The 24,686-nt window shown below is 37.1% G+C and overlaps 1 protein-coding gene across 5 annotated transcripts; it reads right to left on the bottom strand.

Annotated features, from left to right (window-relative positions):
- Positions 1-1,497: 1,497 nt before the first annotated feature.
- Positions 1,498-23,497, bottom strand: LOC122076684 (CSC1-like protein HYP1). 5 transcript variants are annotated; one of them, XM_042642119.1, is made up of 11 exons: positions 23,283-23,492; positions 21,203-21,615; positions 17,440-17,595; positions 15,196-15,259; positions 14,739-14,948; positions 10,609-10,803; positions 9,193-9,491; positions 5,841-6,117; positions 3,113-3,388; positions 2,424-2,657; positions 1,498-1,896 (listed from the first exon to the last, which is right to left on the bottom strand). In XM_042642119.1, the coding sequence occupies exons 2-11, from the start codon at positions 21,481-21,483 to the stop codon at positions 1,741-1,743; spliced, it is 2,148 nt and encodes a 715-aa protein (XP_042498053.1). In that variant the 5' UTR covers positions 21,484-21,615; positions 23,283-23,492; the 3' UTR covers positions 1,498-1,740. The 5 variants fall into 5 exon arrangements, with proteins under 5 accessions (XP_042498053.1, XP_042498054.1, XP_042498056.1 ...); XM_042642120.1 differs by lacking the exon at positions 23,283-23,492 and adding an exon at positions 22,001-23,197; XM_042642122.1 differs by lacking the exon at positions 3,113-3,388 and having other exon boundaries at positions 23,283-23,497.
- Between the last annotated feature and the right edge of the window lie 1,189 nt (positions 23,498-24,686).

Below are 24,686 nucleotides of genomic sequence, written 5' to 3'. Positions count from 1 at the left end.
AATGAAGAGATTTCCCAAAGCTTCACGACTCCAAAGCACACAAAATCCAAGCCACTAAAGTTGGCACTGAAGGATAGCTGATTATGCTAATGCTTCCTCTTATTTCTTCTTTAAATGTTCATATTCCTCCTATATATTTTTTGATTCCACACTTCAAGCAGAAAGATTATAAGACATTTCATCTTTCATTGGCTGATGTAAACGTAAAAGCTCTCAATCTTGAGGCTGAATATGTCTTATTGGGCACACTCTGGCTCAGCCCTAGTATCTGATTTAGTTGACATTTGATTGGATTATCTCCTTAATTTTAGGAAATTTATTTAGAAAAAAACCTGTCCCGGTGCAGGTGCCTACTAGGGTTTTAGTTTTCAAATTGGAATCCAATTATTAGTGATAGCTTCATGTACATTTTATGTTTAAATGCCACTTGAGCTCCTCCTACTCATTCAAACTCCATGATGCAATCTTGGGTTCGAAAACCCTAATTTAGGTTGCTAGAGATCCAATAAAATGATGAAAATCTCAGAATAGTGGCAATTTCATAATTTAAAGCACAATTTAGGACCCTTTTGGAAGAAATAAAGGACACTCGGATAAATTAAAGGGACAAAGACCATCCTAGAATTTCATAATAGTTTGGGGTAAAACAAAAGCAATTTATAAATGGCTGCATCTTGTTAGAGAAGGGTTTTAATTGTTGTGTTTGGTTTATGAACCCACATTGGGAACCCATCTCTTTAATGGGTCATGGGCTTTTGCTAATCCATCTTAAAGTGCCAAATATCGTACGTATGCGTCGGCTTGTTTACAATTATGCCTTATCCTGACAGATGTCATAATTGTCTATCTACAAGATTGGTCTTCCCCTCACTCTATATATTGACAGAGTTGACTCATTGGATGCTATCACTGGTTAACCCTAAATTTTTTTCTAAGAAGAAGATGGTAAACAAGACCAACAACTGTCATGGGAAGCAGATAGTTTGTGTGAACAAGTCTTCTCCTACCATAAATCCCCCTTTTTTGGGGGCAAAAATCCTAACGTGGATCTAGGTATGCCTAAACATGTATTTCTACTTGGGTTTGCATGCTTATATGATTCTCTATGTTGTATTCACTGTAATTTACTATTGGTGAAATGAGAAGTTGTAACATTCTTTTGATGGTCCTTGTATTCTTCTAAAAAATTATTTAAGTCACGGATAAAATAAAATTTTAATACAAATTAAAAGTAATTTATCATTATATCATTTTCAAAAAAAAAAAAAAAATCATTGCCACAGACTGGGGGAAGAGGAATATCTTAACACACATGGGAATTGTAGTTCTCTTTTTACCAAATGTCAGGTACCAGGGATCATGAGGAAAGGGCAAGAGACTTATATTGATATTAATTCTACACTAAGGAACGGTATCAAATAGAAACCATTTAGTTTCCTAGTCAGCAGTAGTCTTTCATGCGGCTGACCCAAATACTACAAGACTTAATTTTGCTTATTTTAGTTACAAACATGCATTCTATGCTATTTCTTATTGAACAACAATTCTACATCAACAAACCGTGATTAACAAATAGCAAATCACAACAAAAAATTTAGTTGACAGATTATGAATATGTACATTCTTCCACCAATCTTCATCTAGTACACAAACCTCAGGTCATCCTTTCATTTATCAGCATGCCAAAACCATCAAGGCCATCTTCCATAAGGTTGAAAGGCCAACCCACTACCTTCAAACTTATCGAGAGTTAAGGAGGGGAGTGGTATACCCCTCATCATCACTGGAATGCTGCATTGGCATCAGAGATGGGTCCCGATAGGCAGTGACTAGTTTGTCAAGAAAATCAGTCATTGCAGCATTATTATGGTCTTCTCTGCCCTTCTTTATCAAACACTGGACCAAGCACAATGAATCAGGACACTGGAAGGGCCCCAAATTCATGAACTAGGGAACCAGAAAGAATAATAAACAGAACTGAAAGTTGGGAGCATAAGAAATCAGAAAAAAAAAATGAAGTTGAAATTATAAGCTCCTATGAAATGGACACTGCCCAGAACAGCCACATTCCTATCTGCATTAATCAGACATAGTATAGGGAAAAATTGGATGATGCAGAACCTAGGAGAGAGACTGCTTTCAAGAATTCAATGCAGTTGCTAATTTTACCTACTGTTTCCTGGAATTCCATGGCACATTTTAAAATTATATATACTAAGCAAAAAAAAATGTCAATTTCTTAAAAACCATGTCTTTTTGGATACTGAAGTAAGGAGATGAAAGTTAGAGAAATAGCACAGGATCCATAAAATGAAATACAATAGAAAAGGCACTTACCGTGTTTGACAAGAATTTTTGTCAGTTTGCCAAAGACAGGATGAAATGACATGAATATAGTATTGACTGAAGACAATTAAACATACCTCAGCAGGATAAGCTGTGAAGATGGGTAGGAATCGTTTCCGGCAGTACTCATTGAAAAGGAGAGTGAGAACTGGAAGAGGAATACATAAGCTAGATGCAATAGGAAGCTTCTTCAGCCCAAATAAGCCAACAGCAAGGATGTGCATCAGTATCAGAGAAAAAATAGTCGAGTTGTGCACAATAGGCCAGAACTTCCCTCCAGTTTCAAACTTGGGTTCATATACGTTTAATAACTGCACAACAGATTTTGGTGAGACTTACAAATAACTGCTTCCAAAAAAAAAAAAGAAAGGGCGTAACCGGTGCACAAGGCATAAAATTGTTTGATCAATCTTAACCATTTAAACAAGGATTTTCATTTGAAAAAATAAAATAAAATAAAATCCCGTGCAGTGATCAAAACTGCATTGAACTAACAGTATGAGTTCAACTGCACCATGATTAAATCCAAAGGACAGGCCAACAGTAGGATGTCATAGACTGCTGGACATATGATGTAAGTGCTAGAAATCAATATGAGCAGAAAGCAGAGCCTGCTTGATCCATGGAACCTTTTCCCAGAAATTTTAACCACCTTTATTCAACTCTAAATAAAGTAACATACAAAGCTAGATTGGTATTTTCTTCAAATGATACAATGGGAATGTAACATTTATGAAATGTGCAAAGCAGTGATGCATTGACAAACCTGGTTACGGTAGATAATATATCCAAGACAGTAGTAAGCCAAGAGGAAGGGCAGAATTAGTGGAGCTAGAAAGAAGTATGTAATTCCAAGAAGCCCAAAAAAGAGAATTTTTGGAATCTCACTATGGAAGGGAAAAGAGGGAACTTCAAATTCATCGCCAATACTGCTGGTACAATGTCTTCGTATAAAATCATTAAGGAGAGGAATCACGCGGAAGAGTTCCGATGATACACTGGTCCACCCAGATGTGACAACATAGGCGATGAAAAAGGATGCCTAGCCCAAAATAAACTTAGTTTCAAATTTCAAGATACTGCAGATCAGTTATAGAAAAATGCACTATCGTATTCTAATTAAAATCAGTCACCATTTACAAATCATGATTCGGAAATTTGTTCAGAAAAATGCAACATCTTGAAATCAAATCATGCACACCATTTATCAGTCACGATGGCAATGAGCACTCCAAAGTAAAAATTAATAATCCACTCATTTTTCCTCTCAACCCTCTCAGAAACATAAACATAATCTCCTCCAACCTTTTCTTTTCTTTTAGATACCATCTCCTCCAATTTTATGGTTTGTTAACAATTATATAGTTTCAAAAGGTAAGATAAGCACAATATATGAGAATTGAGTTTTTGACTTTTGATTGACATCAAAAAAGAAGACAAATGTTCATTTACCATACATTATACTGTGCACATATCATCTAAAAGTTCAATGGTGGGTTACCACTTAGATATTTGTCCAAGATTTTTTTTTTTTTTTTGGGGGGAGGGGGGAGGGGGGAGGGGAGGGGGTAGGGGGGGGGGGTGGGAAGGATTCTGCCATAATCTGATCTTACATATAAACTGAGAGTTTGAGTCCTATATGTGGATTCCACATGGGTGATTTTCTCTAGTGTTGATCTTGCTGTATCATTAGCTTGTACTGTTCTCTTTCCTATCAATAAAATGTAAATTATCAAAAAAAAAAAAAAAAATTCTGAATTCTAGAGAAACTATAAGAAAACCTTGACCTTTTAAGTAGGTATGGCATAACAGCTGGAAGAGAAAGCAAAAGGAATAGTGAATAAACAATTGGAAATCAGATGACTCCGCAATTTTTACTGGGTTTCCTCACTGCAGCTCATTCAAGAGTCGTTCCATGATTAAAAACATTAATATAATATAATTAACTGCCTCAAAGAATTAATAGTTTAAATTGATGCACTGGTCAGCTGTGCATGATTAAGCCCCTATGGATAGAAAAGAAAGTTACATGTTCTCTCTGCATATTTGCATATATGTATTCTCTTCATCTATAAAAACAATTACAGACAACCATTGTTGCCAGGACAATTCACGTATGCCTGTATCGATGCCAACACAACATGATATTGGTATGGGTATGGGTTATGAATCCAACACCTACCCAGCAGCCAGAAATTGGGCACAGCTGTGAAGAAAAGGAATAAAATTAACCCTCACCCCTTTTTGACACATTTTAGCTGAGTCCCGTACGTATGCCTACTGATGCCTACTTTTGGACACGTCCCCTTATCCTAAGTTTGGGGATCAGGTGGATCCAACTCCTTGACATGTATTTGTACCCAAACAATAGTTGTCAAGGCGTCCAAGCGCCTTGGTCGCATATGTGGGAGCCTTGGACACATTGTCACCTTGCGTCTAGGCCCCCTCCAACGCATTGGGTTGCCTACATGTTGTGACTACCATAACCCAAACCCATGTAACATAAGATATAACACAGAGTTCCTCTTCGTTATCAAATTTCAATGGAGTCTCCATACAACAAGAAGTCAGCCTCATCCCAAATAAATGGGATCAACCACAGATCCTTGCCTCCAATCAGATTTATTCGATGTCATATTTGATACAAGGCCATATATATGCATATAATTCCTCACCACTTCTCCTAAGGTCATTTTAGGCCTGCCCCTAGCTCTTAAAGCTACTTCAATCCATATCAAACCACTCCTCCGTACTAGAGCATCTAAAGTTCTCCGTTGAACATGGTCATACCACCTCAAACGACTTTCTCGTAACTTATCGTGTATTGGAGCTACTCCCAAATATGATCATTCCTTACTTCCCTAGTTTTACCACTCATCCATCTCAACATCCTCCTCTGCGCCATAATAAGTTTCTCTACATGATGATTCTTAACTACCAAACATTCCACACCATACATCATAGTCAGTCGAATGATTGTTCTATAAATTTTTCTTTTAAGTTTTAAATGAATACGTTGATCATAAAACACCCCAGACGCACTTCTCCACTTCATCCATCTTATTTTGATTCTTTATGAAACATCATTCTTTATATTGCCTTCTTTATCTATGATTGAACCTAGATACTTAAAATAATCACTTTGTGGAACTTCCCTCTCATCAATTTTCGACACCTCATTATCCATCCTCATGGTCACAGTTCAAGTCGGGAAACAAAGACACATGTGGGGGCGTGGAGGAGTAGAGTTGATGTCATATCCATTGATGAGCTCACATGTATATGTTTTATGCTTTTTGTGGAAATGTATGCAATTGGCTGAGGAAATCCTAAAATTTATCAGATCACAATGTCAAGAAGTATTCAAGAATGCAAGAAAAAAAGAGAACACCTACGCGATGAATTTTATGTAGAATAGCTTATTGATTTAAAGAAAAATTGTTGTGTACCACCGTTTATTTGGGAATTGAGAGAGAGGGATAGAATATGTTCACCTGTGCTGGAACAGCTATGGCCAGCTTTTGTGGGATGATCTTGGGCTCGAGAATGATAGAAAATTGATAGAAAGCTGACCCAGACAGTACATTTGCAAAGAAAATATTCCACACGGTAAACCATAGTACTTTTTTACATGCACTTATTTCTATCTCACTATTGGAAATATATCCTTGCATAGATGAAAGGATCTTCATAATGGGAGGCACCATTTTTAGAAACAACTGAAGAATGAGGCTGGGAAGATATCCTGTGATAACTTGACTGACAAATGTTCTGAAAAACATTAAGGAATGAAATGGTTATTTGGCAATAAACTTGATCGGCTTGCTGGAAAACACAAAAAGTAATACGCATTAGAATTTCACATTTTCTACCAACTACCATGTTGTAGTGCAAAGAAGATAATGGCCACTTACCCTTTGGGTGGGGTAAGATATGAACAGGGTCAAGCAAGATAATGCAGGCACGGACCAAATTTGAGCCAGAATTTAACATAGTTTAAGTTGGGCCTTAATTTTCGGTTTTATTGATGTAATGTGCTGCTTCTATAAGCCCATACTTGGGGTTTTGATTCTGAATACGAATTAATATTTTAATTACTAGTTGGTATTAGTAATGGGGCCCATTAGCTATTAGTTAGGAAGTCATCTTGTTTTACAATTATATTAAATAGAGGTCAGTCAGTTTTGGGGCCCATCTTAATTGTGGGGTCTGTTTAGAAGAGTTCTTAAGTTGTTTTAAGTAATCTAGGAAACATTATCACAAGTCTAGGAAGTAAAGATTGAATAGAATTCTAGTTGTTGTCTTTATTTAAAAATCGTAATTTGTAAACCTCCCTCCCATCGAATGGGATAAAAAAAAATAAAAAAATAAAAAAAAAAAGAAGCAAGACAATGAGGCTCTGTATGGTAATGTTTCTGTTTCAAAAAACTGATTCTGGGTCCAGCATAGTTTTTTGTGTTTCTGTGTTTTTGGAGTCTTTCTGCGCCTTAAATGTTGTATGGTAAAACCAGAAAAAAAATTGGCTGTCGATGGAAAAAAAACAGGAACATGAATGGAATGCACTTAATAGAATCACTATTCTGTTTATAAAAGAATTACATACTTTAATGACATATATTTTTTAAAACATTATTTTTTTGCCACATATGTTTACAAATCCATAATATCAACAAAGAGCCATTAGAAACTAGTTAAACTGTTTATCAAGTTTGTCCAAAGGTTAAAGCAAAAGTTATTATACAATTGTTAATACTATAAAGAAAATGAACAATACACCCCTCCCCTTCCCCCTCTCCCTCTCCTTAAACCCTAAACCCAACCCAATAAAATAATTAATAAAGCCATCCTCCCATGCATGGACATTGGACAGTCATTGATATACATGCCATCTTCCCAACTATCTCAAGGAGACAGTGAATGTAGTAGTAGCCATTACCCAAAGGAAAGCAAACAGTGAATGAGAGTTTGATAAAGACCCATCTTTCATGAAAGGTGAAAGAGCATCCAAGTTACAAACAAGACATGCATCCATCCATAATTGTGACGATGGTTGGTCTTGGTTACAGGTGCATTCTTCACTAGGAAAGATATTTGATTTGAGGCTTTTGGACAAAATTGGGTTTTTTTTTTTTTTCCTCAGGGGATTGAGGATCCCAGAATGAAGTTTACAACAGATAGTGTCAAATTCACATGGTACTACACACTACATGTGTACGTATACAACACCACAACCGGGGAAGTCCTTGGGAGAAGATAACCTCATGTAAATGACAAGGGCTAATGCTGATTTCCATGATTATCCCAAAAAAGTGGGGAGCATTAATGATTCAGCAGCAATCATAGAGAACACACTAAAAATCAGGACCTATTGTGTCTTCTTTGACAACAAATAAATATGCACTAGAAAAGGATCTGCTAAAAAATGCTCTGCAATTTTGTTCAACACTAGATCAACTCTGGTTTGTCTCCACCAAAAAGCTCAACTTGAACATTAAAGGTTTTCACAAGAAAAATTGAAACCATAGATTATGAAAGTGAAATTTGGGATTTTAGGGTTTGGGGTTGGAAACCAAGAGGGAAGAAATAAATAAGGGGTTTCTGTTCTGACTTCTATTGGATTAGAATCAGACCATCATGTGTGATGTGTATGGTAAATCAAATTAAAATTATAAGCATAGATTAAAGATACAGAGTGGATTGATACCTTCGATTGAAAGGATACAGAGTGTTTTGAAGGAAGCGGAACCTTATGAACAAAAACACCCTTGTTGTGGCTGCAATCCTATTATCGCAGGGTATGATAGGAGATTTCATGAGAGTGATTTCACTTCTCAATGGCATGAAACATGTATTTAAGAGAAGAGAATTATGGACCATGGTTACCAATGCTTGCCGAAAGGAGAGAGAACGATGGAGTGTGGAGTTCTTGCCAAGAGGATAGACCCTTAAATGGAGTTCTTCAGCAATGGAGGTCTTCGATGATGAGGGTGGAGTTCCTACTGCAGAGCACTTCAATGATGGATTTCTTTTTTTTTAGTAAGACTCAAGGATGGAATTCACAGAACGATGGGGCTGTATATGACCGTCTGGAGTTCTTCAATGATGAAGTGAGGAGAACACGGGGGTTGTGCAGAGGTCGAAGGTCTCAAATGGTTTTGTGATTGCTTTGATTGTTATGTTTTGATGGGTAATTTCATTAATGCCCCTAATCCACTTAACTGAAGTTTTGTTTCTCCACCTTTTGCTCAGAATCAATTCCGAGATTAAACACCTATTTTGTGTGCCAAAAATGAGACTCAAAACTATACCAAATACCTGATTCATTTAGTAAAAAAAAAAAAAAACGAACCAGACATACCATAAATAATTTACCCCATTTCTGTTCCAGAAAAAGGAAAAACGTCAGAATCCATTTTTTAGAGCATTATCATACAGAATCTAACTCAACATCAAATATTCACCCTCACGGTACAATATTTAACATTATTACCACCAGTTGGAACTGAATACGTCAGTGGACTTCGGATTTTTAGTTTGTGTAGCAAGGTCTGCATTTTTGCACCATAATAGAAAAGACACATCCAACAACTATTCCATGGTCAAATCAATTATCTAAAGTAGTTAAATACAAGTATATAGCTATTCCATGGCAATAAATATATAACTTGGTTAACCAACTTCATCATCTTGGGGAGTAATAAAATGAAGAGGCAATACTCAAGCATAGAAAAAAGGGAAGATCAGCCTATTAAAACAACAGGTAGAAACACTTTTGACTTAAGAAAATTGGAATAGAAACAAACAATCTGAATACAAAGAATTTAAGATCTAAAAGTAAAATCTTACATAGTCAGTATGCCTTTCAGAAAAGGCAAAAAGGCTTCCAATTGCTGCAGATTAGCAAGACCTTGCACAAATACAACAGGAATAAGGAATAAAACTGTAAGGACGAAACATGCAACAAAAACCACCAGCCTGGAAACCCATCTTTGCATAAATGAAGCGGAAAAGAAAGGCCAGTAAACATCACGAGGTTCAGGTGCTTGCTCTGTGATCCATTCTGTGGGATTGATTGATTGTTGAATGTGGAGAGCAATGGCAGCACCATACCGGGATTTGAAGGACACAAAGGCAGCGGGGACTTCCTGTTATATTGTATAGAACACACATAAAAGAGGGTGCATCAGATATTATGTCCTGGAATCTTAGAATTGCTTAATCTAGTAAAAGCATTAAAGAAAATTAAGCTCAGCATTAAGGACCAAGGAAGGGATTATGCACAATGCTTGCCATAATTTAATAAAACAACCTAAGTACGAGAACAAATGAGAAAGAGAAAGAATGTAGATTGAAATAAGATTGTAGAAGATACTTAGCTAGTTAACATAACATCATGTGCATGTGAAAGTTGAAGGTGCTTATAGTACTCAGCAAAAGCATATTGGTGGAATTTTAAACACAATATCCTGCAAGTACACTTCCCATTTTGTCTTTGCCTGACCTAATATAGCTTTCTCAGGGCTGATTTCTCTGGTGTTACAAACCACCTTACAAAAGGCATTGATGATGTGGTATCCTACTATCATCTCATAGCTACAAATGGTGCAAATTTTCCAAAATAACCAAATTATATCAGATTGGCCTACAACTCTTTCTTGCAATATGGAAAAAAAACGCCCATAAATTTGTATTTTGTGAAAAGAAAATAAACATAGTCCAATACTCTGCAAAAACTTCAAACCAACCCATGAACCAGTTCAACCCGCGTAGCCCAAGATGAATACAATCAGAAATTGTATACCATCATTGGATCACTAATTGATAGGAAGCTCAGCAGAATCAATGCATTGATTGATGCACAAGTTAGGTGATGCATCAATAGATTGTCAATGCAAGGGAAAATTCTACTTTTCTTTTAACTATTTCTTTTCTGATACAACACAAATGATTTAAGCATTCCTCTCAAATATAGCAAGCTGTAAATTGAGAAGAATACTGAAATCATGTGCCGTAACTTAAACAGGATTCTACAAACTCATGACTTCACATACATCTGTTAAAATTGATAAATACCATAAAATAATTATATTAAAAGATTATTATAGAATTCACGGACAAAAAATATAAATTCAACTATTAGATAGTTGTTATCACCATAAAAGTACATGGTCATGTGTAATTATATATAGATAGATAGTTGGAGAGAGAGAGAAACATGTATTAAATCCAGCTCATCAAGAAAAAGAACAGCATGAAATTTACCTCTCCAGTCAATGAAAGACCTAATTGCTCCATTCTGACATTCTCTTCCAGATCTTCTAACTTCTTTTCATAGTGATCAACAAGATCAACATTCCGTCCAAACAGTCCTAGGAAGCCATCACGTGTAAACTTCTTTTGAGCAGGATTCTTCGATTTCAAGTCAACGAGCCTTTTATACAACATTTTCCCATCCCTCTAGAAAAGGTATGAAGTAGTAAGAATGCAACGAATGTCTGTGATTCAATTCAAGAAAATAATCTACAAGATTATACTCACATCTGAATAATCGTATATGCTACCTTTACACCCAAATTAAAAAAGAAACTGTCTTTGTAATAGTAAATGATACCAAAAAATTATTAAAAAAAAAAAAAAGTCTTTGTAAGAAGGGCATTTAAACTAGGATTTGATTTTAGAAGGAACCTTAGCGAATGGGAGTTATTAGAAAGCATTGCTGATTTGTTGGGCCTTCTAGAGGAGGCTTTCTTTGATGAGATAATTAACTGACAAAAATCTAATCCTTGACCTCTTGATGGTGCATATTCACCAAAATCAGTTCTTCCGAACTTTAATACCATGAAACACTGTTGTCAACATTAGCTAGATTAGTCAACATTTATTTGTTTCTGATGCAGACCCGGGTTAGAATAACTTTAATTGGATTGCTTGTCGGCCCACTCGAATAATACAGAACTCAAATAGTGGCTGGATGGCACTTCCATAAATTAACGAAGTTCAAACAAACAAGGCGAAATAACAAAACATATGTGGAAGTAGAGTTGAAGATAAAGGGGGCAATCTTGGAATCAAAAGTAAATGAAGGACTAAGAGAACAAAGGATAAAGAAGGGATAATATTGGAAAACAAAATATAAAGGTTTTAAAAACAACCACGATTTGGGTTGTCTTCAACCTCCAGCCCACTATTTGCGCAATAAACCAGCAAAGTACTTCAAGCTTGCAATTGAAAATTCGTACTCAATGGAATTTCCCTAGATCCTTTATTTCAAACCCTCGTCGTGGGAAACTCTTGAGATGGGAGATCTCATCATAATTATTTCCGGTCACCACATTACCATCAACGTAGACTATAAGGATAGTGGACTTATTACCGGACCTTTTAATAAACAAGGTATGATCGGCATTACTCTGCTTATGGCCTATAGAAATCATAGCCTAATGAAACCTGCCAAACCAAGCCCAAGGGGATTGCTCCAGCCCATAAAGTGCATGCTTCAGTTTATGAGTTTTGCCACATGAAAAACCTGGAGGAATATCCACATACACCTCCTCATCAAGCTCTCCAAGAAGAGAAGTGTTCTAAACATCAAGCTGATGTAGATCCCATCCCAGTTCAGTTTTGCAACTAGGGCAAAGGTTTCCTAGTAGTCTATCCCTTAAGTCCCCCCGAACCCTCTAGCCTAAAGCCTTGCTTTATATCTTTCCATTGTACCATCCATCTTCTGCTTAACCACAAAGACCCATTTACAGCCAACTGGAGAGGGCTTCATAGTAGTACCAGTAATATGTCCTGTAAGTCCACCTCAGGTAAGTTGATCGAGACCAAATCAGGTAGTTGGTTCTACCGAACTTGATGGAGGTAGCAGCAAAAGGGAGGTACACATTATGGCCCTATCCATCAGAACCTGAAATTGCAGTAGTCACGTTTGACACAATGACAAGAGAAAGAGGGCAAAGCCAAACAGACTGAGAGAAATCAACCCAAAAATAGAGACTTGAGATATCTTCACAAAGAACCATCAGAAAGAGCTCAAAATTGGATCGATTTCAACTACCCCCTGGTCAGAAGAAGCAGAATTCCATGCTATGGCACAAGGAATCTGTGAATTGTTGTGGCTCAAAAGCTTACTCTAAGACCTTGGTGTTCATGTTTGTCTTCCAATGATGCCATATTGTGATAACAAGGCCACAATTAGCATTGCCCATAACCCAATACAATATGACTGCACGAAGCATGTGGAGATTGACAGACATTTCATCAAGGAGAAACTAGAAATTTGACTGATTTGTGTACCCTTTGTGAAATCAGGCGATCAGTTAGCTGATGTTTTCACTAAGAGATTGGGTAGAAAGGATTTACATCCTACTTTGTTCAAGTTGGGCATGCGTGACATCTATGCACAACTTGAGAAGGGAGTGTTGAATTGTGTAACGGTATGCGCAGGGGCATACTTCGGTTTTTCTCTCCCTTTAGCTGACTCCAATTGTTCTATTAATTAGAGTCGGCTATAGGAGGGGATATCTGTATTTAGTCCTCTCCTATATGGTTATAAATAAAGGGCTTGGCTGGTCTCATAACCATCCAAGCATTCAGTCCCATTCTTGCTGCTAACAAGATCCAATCAACGCGAGATTTGAGGGATAGATTACTACTTTAATACTCCACCAAATACAAGCCCTAATAGCTCCATCAATCTACAACTAACAGAGATTTAGATCTCCGAATAGTGAATATGTCACTGGCGGTACCTGTACTTTCAGATCTGAAACCTGGCTGCAACCTCAAGATAGAAAATGGCTTGGGAGCTGGAACTTGGAGACTTGTATCGCCTATACCAGAGGTGCTTGAAGTACCATTTACAGGAATAAAAGAAAGAGGATTAAGGAGATCGACCTCAGATTTGAGGTTGCCACTTGCTGGAAAAACAGGGTACGGTGGAGAAGATTTAAGGAACTTGGGTAGACGAGAGAGAGATCACAGTTAAGAAAGAGGGGGGTGGAGGTGGGACCCACAACCCACCTAGCTATTCAGGCTCTTCACAAACAACTATTCAATTCATCTCAATCTAAATATTTCAGATACAACCAAGTACTTAAAGGAAATAATACACATTTCTAATTTGATTCTGAAGCTCAAACACAACTGGAATCTAATTTGGACTTTAAAGCTGAAATAAAATTTCTAAATCAAACTCTACCACTTAATTAGCCTACTAAAGCTAAATGAGGAAGTTACAAGATAAATCTTAGAAAAGGAAGAAAGGAGGAAAACTGAGGAAGAACATAGAGTACAAAGAGAAAGAACTTCTAAGAGGAAGGGGACTAAAACACGAATAAGAGGGATCCACCGAAGAATACCCTTCAGTTAAAAACTCATCTGGAAATCTCCAGCTCCACTGAAATATCAGGCCTCTGATCAGTGCATCATGGCAAGGAAAACCATACTGAGACTGACAGACTTCAAAAAATGAGGTGGTGGTGGTTTATGTTCTCATTATTGAAAATTGTCCTAATAAATTGCAAAGCAGTGATAAAGATTCAACATGCTTCTCATCGTAGGAGGCTACGAGGGCATATATGCAATTTGCATAAGACTGTTTAAGACGTAAAGGTTAAGGGTCCACATGAGAATCTTACATATAAGATGTAAGGGTACTTGCTCTTTGAATGGTAGATGGGGATGGGGCTACTACACAAAGAAGGCAAGAAAAAAGGGGGTGGGGATCCAGTGCCATGAGAAAAAGCAAAACGTAAAACAGTTTCCCCGGATATTTGCAGCATGGCACAAACACACACATACAGAGAGAGAGAGAGAGAGAGAGAGAGAGAGAGATGTCAGTTCTTAAATACCTATGAAATTCTGAATTCATTTGCAGCACAACAACAACAAACTCAGCCTTATCCCCACTTAATGGGGTCGGCTACATTTGCAGCACAAATCACCTCAAAATAAAGATTAGAACAATCGCACCCAACTTTTTTAACCTGTTAAGTGGGGACTCCTTGAATACTTCCGCACATAGTAATTTGAAATTTTGAATCCACTACAAGCATCACAAAAAACTTTCCCTAAAGAATCCTTCTATATGATTATAAAAACATGCCAAATTTCACTGAACTCAAATTAATAATTATATTCTTTGACGCAATAACTGGCTTTACTACAAGCAATTTTCAAATACAAATTAAGAATTAGATTTGACAAACATATATTTCACATCAAGTAATATGCCGAACAGCATCCATAACTAACATAGGTGGATGTAACCAACAGACATCATGCTAAAGATCATTGCCAAGTTTCATTATACTAATCTGATATGATTTGTAGAAAAATATGGTTCTTGCCAAAGAAAAGAAATCAAATAATGCAACCAACGACATGCTTACAATAAGCTTTTGAAGCTTGTTTGTCCGACGAACCACCATATGTGATAGATAGGTAGAAGGGTGATACTCCATGAAAAAACTCTCAACACTGTCACTGTAACTATTCCCAGCAGATAACGGAATACCACGAACTAAAAGGGTGAACTGACGTGGCTGAGGTTTGGAGGAATAAAAATAAGAAATCCTCTTTGAAGAGATATATTTATATTCCTGCAAAATTAAATACTATTCAGTACCCAACTAAACTTTTCAATTACATCCACAAAAGGGATTTTACTTTTTCTCACATCCAAATGACTATTTATAGAAGGATCCACGCAACAACAATAGACCCAACTGAACTTCTCAATATCACCCTTCCATGTGGCAGAAGTAGGTCTGCCCATCAAGAAGATTTCATTCTAGACGGACCTCTAGGAAACTTTTGCCTAGAATAATTAAATAAAAACCCACTTACATAATAAAGAAGATAGCAGACAACTCCAGTGAAAGCATAAACAGCACTAAAATGTATCCACAACCTGTCAGACCAAAGTCGACGATGAGAGCATGTTCACCATTATTTATTTGTTTATCTATTTAATTATGTAGAAAGAAATTTTCTAACCTATAAGGCTGAACTTATATAGTTAGACAAGGGCAGAGGGGGACAAGACAGGTGAAGTAGAGCAGAAGGCACACCAAATTTTCCCGCTGTCCCTCACAGCAACCAAGCCCCAAAATAAAATATGTGACAAAACATCAAAACAGAAGGGATAATCCTAGAGTACAAACCACCCCAAGTAATCCGTTTCTTGGCCAACCTGTCCCCTAGAGAGTTTAAAACCAGCTGATATGTTCCCTGTTACAACCAACTAAACGGGGTCGGCTACATGGATCATTTTTCTCTAATCAGCACTTTTCAAAGCCATACTTTTTACTAGTCCTAAGCTATGCATGTTCTCTGTCCCAACTCCCAACCACTTATCCCAAAAGCTTGAGCTGTTTAGTAAATGAAACAACAATGTATATCAACACCCACCGGCACGCGCAGGCCCACATACACACACATGGCTCTGCAAATGAAATCATCATGTGGCAATAAAGGAACCGTAAATGCACAACCACACACAACACAAACCCCTTGCATTTACCAGGGATTGAACACAGGACCACATGGCTCTGTACCATGTTGCAGCCTCTTATCCCAAAATCTTGAGATGTTAAAAGCGAGCAACAAAAATGCATATGAACACTCTCATTAGAACTAAATATCACAAAAGAATGGCGGGGAAAATCCGAGTCCAAACACCAAAGTAATCCCTGCTTGGCAATACCTATTCATTAAAGAGCTCAAAGCCAACTGACCTCGATCCCCTTTGGAACTAAATATTCCACAAAGAAATCAGTTTGGGTGAATGTTAAGATGGCTTGAATGGCCTTAGGCTTGCCTTAGGCATTGGCTGGGACACCACATAGGCAGATTGGTTCAGTGAAAAATTTGTCCGTGACATAAGGGTATCTCCTATGAGACTTCTTGCATTTTCCAGGAATGGTCATTTGATGGTAAAGGCCATATTGATAAAGATTAAGCTGGCCTATGACAGAATTGGGTTGCATTAGTCCCTCTGTTGATGGAGATCTACATGGATTGGCGGATTAATAGCAATAACTTTTGATGTGCATAGGTTGAATTCATCATACACAATGCTCATGGTGTTTGTGAGCCCTTGAAGTCGAGAACACTCCATAAACAGTTGAATTTTGAACTCAAGACCAGTAAGAATATATAGTGACAACTGAGAAAAAGGCTTCCACTAATATCACACACCACCCAGTGCAGCACGACAGAAGTCACAGAACTAAGCACCATCAAAGTTAACAAACAAAATCCACATGCGAAGATTGAATTACAGCCAGTCAACACCTTGACCAAGGGATAAGTAAATCATATTTCATGGTATCTGCAAAAGCTTAGGCATGTTTACAAGGACAGAGGGGTTAGTACTAATCTCATTCCATATCTGTCAGCTGTCTACCAATTATAACCAGATATTTCAGCCAATACTAGTCCAGATCAAGTGATTCAAAAAAGAATTGGTCAATCCTTTAACTTGTGTAGTAAATACACACCAACTGGAGGGAGTGCTGGGAATATATAACATAGTAATGGTAGTATGGTACTTATGTCATATTTCATATTTAGTTCATTCTTGTCCTATGTAGCATTACATAGGAGTGTATTGTCAATCCCCATAATATCTAAAAGGAATAAACATGAAAGACTCATCAATGAGCTGTCTACTCTCTTTCCTCCATGACATAAAACAAGAGTTAGCATAAATTGGTAAGGCTACTGATGTTACACTTTTAATATCATTCTTCCAAACCATTTCTATCATTATGTAGGGGTAACACTGTCGAACTCCATTAGATTACAAGCAGCATAAGTGTGCTCACTCATGAACTTACTTCACTCCTCCTTCACCCAACCCCTATATTAAATCACATCTCCCTGGTGAACAGAACTCGAACTGGGAAAGTTAAAGGATTGAAAAGAATGACAAACACTAAAGAAGGGATAAATAGCAATTACATGATATAATGTGTCTGTCGCAATTTCAATTCTGGATTTAGCTTCATGCTACTCATTAATGAACATCAATACAGGACAACACCTTTCAGAAACAATATTAGGATCAAGGGTTCAGCAGGTAGTCACCATTTTGACCCGTTGTCGACATTTGAAATGCTGAAGATGTCCAGAGATTTATTTGGCAAATCAGAAAAATCAATAAGACTTAGCTGATTACCCAAATAATTCACTGGAAGAAGAATGAAGATCCCAACAACCCCAGCAAAAGAAAATATTCTCAAACTGCACAAAAGTACAATAGTAGGTTGTCATCAGAAGCTAGGTTAGAAAGAACTGAGGATATGAAAAATACCAATTACACTCACCTACTATCGTGGTTTGACAGAAAAATAATCACTTTATTGTAGAAACCATAAGTAAACGGGAAAAAAAATAGACCATGCATATGAAATCTTACCTGATACCACAGATAAGCATTAGGAAAGAGAAGGGGATGGGGAATGGAAGAACTCCACTACTTAAGTGGTAGATACAAAATAATGCAAATTATACTGAAGAAAAATCACATCAAAGTTCTACAGATCCATACTTTGTGAATTTAGATGCAAAATTTCAGTGGCAATAAAACTGATATCCCCATCCTAACACCCGAAAAGAGATATTTAGAAAATTTCTGTATTATATCATCATCTGTTCAGATAGAACCATAACCAGTAAAAACCACTCCCCATTTATGTCCTGTCTCGTGCATCTGGATTGAGAAAGAAGACTCCAACTTTCTGAGTAAAAACCAGTTTAGTTATATCTGTTTATTCTGCACAATGGACTGAAGCTAATAGTTCCTCTAGTAGAACCAGGATAAAGAAATAGATCAAATCAAAAATCTTCTTTTTTTCTCAGTTAGAAACTGAAATCTTTACATTGCATTTATCTTGTGATTGTGAGGTGAAAGAAACTGATATCTTTGTCCAGAATTCAATTTGGTTTTTTTGTGGGTTTTTGTGAAGAATCTTGCTTTTAATCAATCTGATGCAGCTCAAGGAAGAAGATTGTTCACACAGTACTGTTCATGTGATACTGTTCACGTGTTATTGTTCACATGTTGGTACTGGGCATGAAGATCTTTTGTGGGCCCCATATGCACACGTGGCATGGGAAATATCAAAGCTGCCAAGATCTTTGAGTTTCTAAATCTCTAGTCACTAACTAACTATTTTTAATAGTTTCTAATTCTTTGTAATGCTACTTAGTCAATAGCTAGGCTAAGTAGGAGTTTCTATTTCCAAAAAAATTCTATTTTATCGTTTAATTTTGTTAAGATATGCACCACATTTATCGTTTAACCAGTACCTGCTAGGCTATTTCTTGCAGGTACTGGTTACAGATTATGGGTTTGTCACAAGTTTCTTTTTTAAACTTGCTTGAGGGCCAAGCTACTCACCAGTCCCCCCCCATAGGGAGTTTCTAGGCCACAAGAGCCTATGGATTTGAGAACTGAAAAAAGTTTTTTCCTTCAATGGAGCAGCAGCCGTTCTTGTGGTGAAACGATAAAAACCCTAGGTGGGGAATCCTAGGATGGGTAGTGGTGAAGCCAGGTCATATCCCCCTCTCCCCCTATGGCCCTTTCTTCTTCTTCCATCCTCGCTTTTAGTTTCTATTTTATTGCACTAGCAACAAGAATCAACTATAGGTACCGTGGCCATCTTCTTCCATCATTATTATTCTGTTTGTATGTGTGAGGGAGACACCATCATCAACCAACAGGAACTGTCAACAGAGAAATAATATTTCCTGGGGCACCTTCTGTTCTGGTTTTTCTAGGCAGCAATGCTCCATGGTGGTTTCCATTACATCCAGCCAGAGGTTTGATTCCAATTTTTGGTCTAGTCCTAGGTGTTCTTCGACTGTAATTTCTTGATCATCCAACAGCTGAACATCCTGCTGTATTAAGTTACTATTTCTGTTACATACTATTATTACAGTCACTCCATCAGATGTGGTCCAAGCTTTGACCAGTTGTTCTCCTCCATAGGTTTTTCCCTCGACCATAACTGGAGGTCCATCTGACCTCTGGTTTGAGAGTTATTCATGCTTGTTTTCAGCTACTAAATTCTGTATTTCTAGTTACTATTTCTGTTCATCATCAGGATTGACTGATCCAACCGTTGGATCAAACTTACCTTTGGAGTATATGATCTGCAGTTCTAGGCTTTGTTCTATCTAATCCTCAGCCCCATCCAAGAATTAGATGTTCAGTTATTGATTCAACCCTATTCTGGTCTATTTCTAAACTTCTATTCACTGTGATTCTGTCCTGTGTGCTTTATTGTCTAGTAATCTGTCCACAGGTTATTGACCTTCATCACAATCAGGTGCTGTGTATTCTTATACAAGGTTGCTAGTGGTGTGTGCAGAAAGCAGTAGCTACTGATTACTTGTTTGAGGGAAATACACTACTTAGGGCTGAAGTTTTAACTTATGGTTGGGTTGTCTAGGTGTCTAACCCCCATTGTGACACCCAAGAATTCGGCAAGTGTACCGGACCCGCCTGGGAGATTGGTGAGGTGTCCCCACCAAGAATACGACAAGTACCAGGGGTTTAACCCCCCCAATGTGACACCCAGGAATACGACAAGTACAAGACCAGTTGTTTATGTGCCAATTTGATGTTTATTATGTCTTCATGGTACTTCATGTGTTGAACTTTTGGGTAAAGGTTTCAGTGCATTGCTTGAAGCTGTCACTTTTGGAGTAATTGGATAGCGTAGCACAGTAAATACTTCCCATCAGCAGTAAGTCATAACTGTGATTAATTACCTGTCATGAGAATAATAGTAGGTGTTCTTCCTGTAAGAGAAAATTACACTGCAGGTCCCTTCAAATTTCTGAAAATTACACCTGAGGAACTACATTTTTCCCATATTAGCATCTGTTGAAAGCTAGGATGAGAGACTCCCATTCTTTTTGCCTCAAATCCTTCTTCCTCTATTTCTCATCAACCTTAGACCAACATATGTTATGTGTCTCTCGAATTCTTGACCTGCTCCGACAAAATTTGGTGGTGACCCTAATAGGATTTTTTTTTTTTTTTAGGTCTGTGTCTGGGAGCCCATCACTAATCTTGTATGGGGATGCAGGGGGGAAGCCCCCGCAGTACAGTACAACCTGATGGATCAACCCGACTTGAAGGAGTATTTATATGTACTATCATCTTGTTGAGCAAGTAATGTGGGATTTGGGATTTTTTTGTTTTAGGGTTTCTAGGCAAGAGTTTCTTGCTGTGAGTTTGGGTGCTCTTGAGAGATCTCCATTGTAACATTTCTTCCAGAATCATCTTCTTCTTCACCCAAGGATGTAACACATCACATTGGCGTGTGAACCTCATTAAAACTCTGTGCCATCTTGTTGAATCTGTTCATTTTCTTTGTTATCTTTGCTGTTTGTTCTAACATCTCAGGAAAAAAATGCACTCTCCTTCTCTTTGGTGTCACATTTATTTTCTGCTTTTATACATTCATAAAGTAGGGTTTTCTTCATTATTTCCCATTCTATTGTCATTAGGGCCTTCCTTTTTCTTTTTTTCTTTTTGGTTATGTGTCCTATTGGTTTTGAAATTTAACTTTCAATTCCTATTTCCTTGTCAATCCTTTTTCACTTAAAATGCATCAAGTACACACACAATCAATGCACTTGTATAAATTTGACTGCTTAAATAAAATATCATCAAAACATATCCAAGAACCATCTCATCAAAATGTGCATGTGAGTTATTGTGAGTTCTAAACTTGGTAAATCCAAGCCAAGAAATTCCAGTCACATTTTAATCTATTAACTGTTGGCAACATAAATGATATTTAATACCTAGTATCTATGGAAGGATCTAAGTTACCTGAAAATTAAGACACGCATCAAAACCACTGCATCCAGCCCTGACGTTGACAAGAGGTCTTCTTCGGAAGGCTGCCATGCCCTTCTCACCCAACCAGCAGAAGGCAACAACCTCTCTAAGTTGAAACAATCCTTAAGCTGAGATTTTCCTTCAGCTACCAAGCGTGGTGCGTAAACATTGATGATTTCTGGTTGCTTCCTCAGTATAGAATATAATGTGAAAAATAAAATACAAATGCCAAGATTTATTCCCACAGAAGTCAAAAGAGCGGAAACGATCATTACTTTTACAAAGCAAACCCAAAATCTTTGATGGAAAACCCTATAAAGTCCTTGCCAGGCGTTATCTCGGATGCAGAACAAAAATATTACAAGGTTCTAAAATTCAATGCCAATAAAGTAGACACCTGTCACCTGCACAGAAGTGCGTAAGATCATAAGCACTCAAATCACAATAAGTATACAAAAATAATCTAATGTTGAATCCAAAGTGTCTCCGTAGTTACGGTTAAAATTCCCAACTTCTGAAAAATAATACAATAACAGCTTTCAGCATAACATAGAATAAGAGTAACACTTCTGGTCCCATATCAGTATAATATTAAAAGACCTATCTCACTATAGAAGGGCCTTGAACATCAGCTCATATGAAACATAAATCACAGAATAAACACGTCTTGGTCTCCGCATACAGAATTCTCCATACTTCTCTTCAAGTGCTCAGTTCTAATATTTAATTTAGTGGCAGAGCATGATGATGTTTCTTGTTGTCATATTAATATTTGTGAAAGCTACTTACTTAATTTCCCTTCTTTCCTTCTTTTCTTCCCTCTTTGTCGTAGACCATAATTATCCCCTTGATCAGCCAGTTACCGTGCACCACCATTGCCAGGAAATTCATTCCAAAAATTATATCTCCATGAAACTCTTAATTACACCTTTCCAACCACACAGCACTTGCCACAGATTGCATCTGTTTACTCCCACAGCTCCCACCATCAATGACCTCACCAAAACAATTTTTTTGAAGAAACTCAAAGCTGGTCCCATTATCAACAACGTTGCTTCTCAAACCATTTGCCTATGGCATAATATACTAACCATTCCCTCATCTGTTATTTGGTTTCACCCTTGCCGTCACCAGATGTAGGATATGAACTCTATGGTCTCAATTTTGCATTTGGGTTTTTGAGTTACAAGACAATTATTACCACAAATATGGGGTAGACTGAATAAACAAAGAATGAGATGTTATGAAGAAAACTTGGGTTTCAGATTGATTACATGGAGAATTTAATAAAATATGGCTACATGAATCAGATTTTCACTAGATTACATAGGAAAAAAAATGTTAAGAATAGGTATACAATTTAGCCACAAGAGAATTGTTGTGTCATTTAGCTGGTATTGCAGCTACTCTGGTACTGTGAGCAACAATTCTAGGATAAATAAACCAAACAACCAGAGTTTCAAACTCAAGCAGCAATAGATTGCTGAGAAAATTGATGGATATTGTTGAAACCAAGTCGTGTAAATAGTTAAAAGAGTGGGAAAGAGCTACAAATTGATCATGCCAACAAATCAAGGCCTTTAAAAAGAATGCATTAACAGTAGACAATCTATCCCATAAATGGAATAAAAAACTTAAAATTCGACAAAAACTCATGAAACCATGTGTCAAATTCAATAACACTACCCAGAAGTGTAAGAAGTTGGAACAGCATTTAGAAATTGTGGTAGCAGCAGCAGAACAGCATGCTTGCAGAATCTGAGAATACCTAAAAATGCCTCAACGGTTATTTTCTGATGTTGATTGGGCTGGTGACAATACAGACAATATAGAAACTTTTGGAAATTCAACTTCTGTAGGTCAAACTAAGCGACATAGAGAAAAAGAAACATATAAAGTTCAAATGCAATGACGAAGAGTGAAGACAAATCTTTATGAACTAAAGAACAATAGGCATATTTATTTCTTATATATTAACAATCGCCACTTCCAACAGAGATTAGAACAAATGCAAACAAAAATTATCTACTACGCAAACCGATAAGAAAGAGAATGGAAAAAATGATCAAACCTCGATCGATTGATAGATTTGCAGCGATGAGACAAATCAACAAAGCTAGATCAAATAACAGTCAAGCGAAGGATCTGAGCTGTAAAGACCAAAGAGGGAATGAATTTAGGGCCTTAGGCTTCTCTGGTCATTTCCGCCTTTGAAGAGTCGAAAACTCTTTCACTGTATTTTCTCCAGAGGTGAAGTTACCGTCAGAACCCTATAGTCAGAGATCGAAACTTTCGACGGATTAGGGTTTGGGTGTGTCAATTCGATTGATTAAGTAGGGACAGTTTTGGTTTTCCACGACTATGATGAGCAAATGTGGTCGGTACTTTTACAAATAAAAAATAAAAAAAAGGAGGTCAGTACCAGAGTAGATAGAGACCGGAATTCTTTGGTGACAATAACTTTCAACCTAGCACAACAGTTTATAATATTATAATACGTGTTTATAGGTCATCCAATAGTTGTGCTCTTTTTAAAGAAAAAAAAAAAAAAATCACCTATATGAGATTTCCTAATCCATAGTCCCGATAGACAATCAGACCCTCTACCTTCTCCTCTATTCTTTCCCACATATCAAACCCAATTGGTGTTTTGGATCCTTTACTCTTATACCTTATAAGTGCATCGATATTGGTATTATCTCAATTGATATCCGGGTGTCCTTATCAATCAAATTTAATTTTTAAATCTATGATGTGGAGTACGAAATTCTTTGACCTCATAAACCCCTCCTCGTGTTTGGTCAAAATCTTGTTGCTACCAGGATTTAGGGATGTCAAAAAAGTCCGATCAACCTGAATCTACCCTGAACCAAGATAGGGCTTCGATTGAGATTTTAGCATACATGGTGGGTAAGGATTGAGAATTTCACTTCCAAGACTGGATTGGGTTGGGTTGGGTTGGGTTGGGTTGGGTTGGGCCTGGATTGAGATCTCAACCCAACCCTACCCAACCCTATATATATTAAGTACATATAATAGAAATATGTTAACAATTATAAATGGATACTTATAAAAAAAGGTTTGCAAAAAACCTTTTGTTTTCCACAATCTACATGTATAAGAAAATATTGGTCTTTATCTTTGCAATACATCAAGATCAAGCAACCAAATATAACCAGTAGATTCACCAACAAAAAAAAAAAAAAGTAACCAATAGTACCGGGTTAAGCTAGTATGATTAGGCTAACGCTAACCCAATCAAGGTCCATTAGGGATGGACTGGGCAAGTGTTGGGTTAGGGTTTGACACCCCTTCCAGGATTGCAGAAACTTTGCTACCATTTAGATTTATAACTAAAGAAATAATTCACATCCCCACTTTTTTTTTTTTTTTTGGTAAAATCCAGATCCCCTTTGATTTCACAAATTAATACCCTCTTAATTATGTTTATTTTATTTTTTTTCAAAATCTTTGT

This window comes from Macadamia integrifolia, chromosome 4 (genome assembly GCF_013358625.1).
Source record: "Macadamia integrifolia cultivar HAES 741 chromosome 4, SCU_Mint_v3, whole genome shotgun sequence".
Classification (NCBI taxonomy): domain Eukaryota; kingdom Viridiplantae; phylum Streptophyta; class Magnoliopsida; order Proteales; family Proteaceae; genus Macadamia; species Macadamia integrifolia.
The sequence above is the reverse complement of the archived record's forward strand: the minus strand, read 5'-3'. Positions and strand labels throughout refer to the sequence as shown.

What these genes read in the sequence shown, in the direction of transcription:
- LOC122076684 (XM_042642119.1), bottom strand. Translation starts at nt 21,483, where the DNA reads ATGATCGTTTCCGCTCTTTTGACTTCTGTGGGAATAAATCTTGGCATT. An exon ending in GTCTTTCATTGACTGGAGAG is followed by an intron (nt 9,492 to 10,608) that starts GTAAATTTCATG and finishes ACAATATAACAG; the next exon opens with GAAGTCCCCGCTGCCTTTGT. An exon ending in CTGAAAGGCATACTGACTAT is followed by an intron (nt 6,118 to 9,192) that starts GTAAGATTTTAC and finishes AATGTTTTTCAG; the next exon opens with AACATTTGTCAGTCAAGTTA.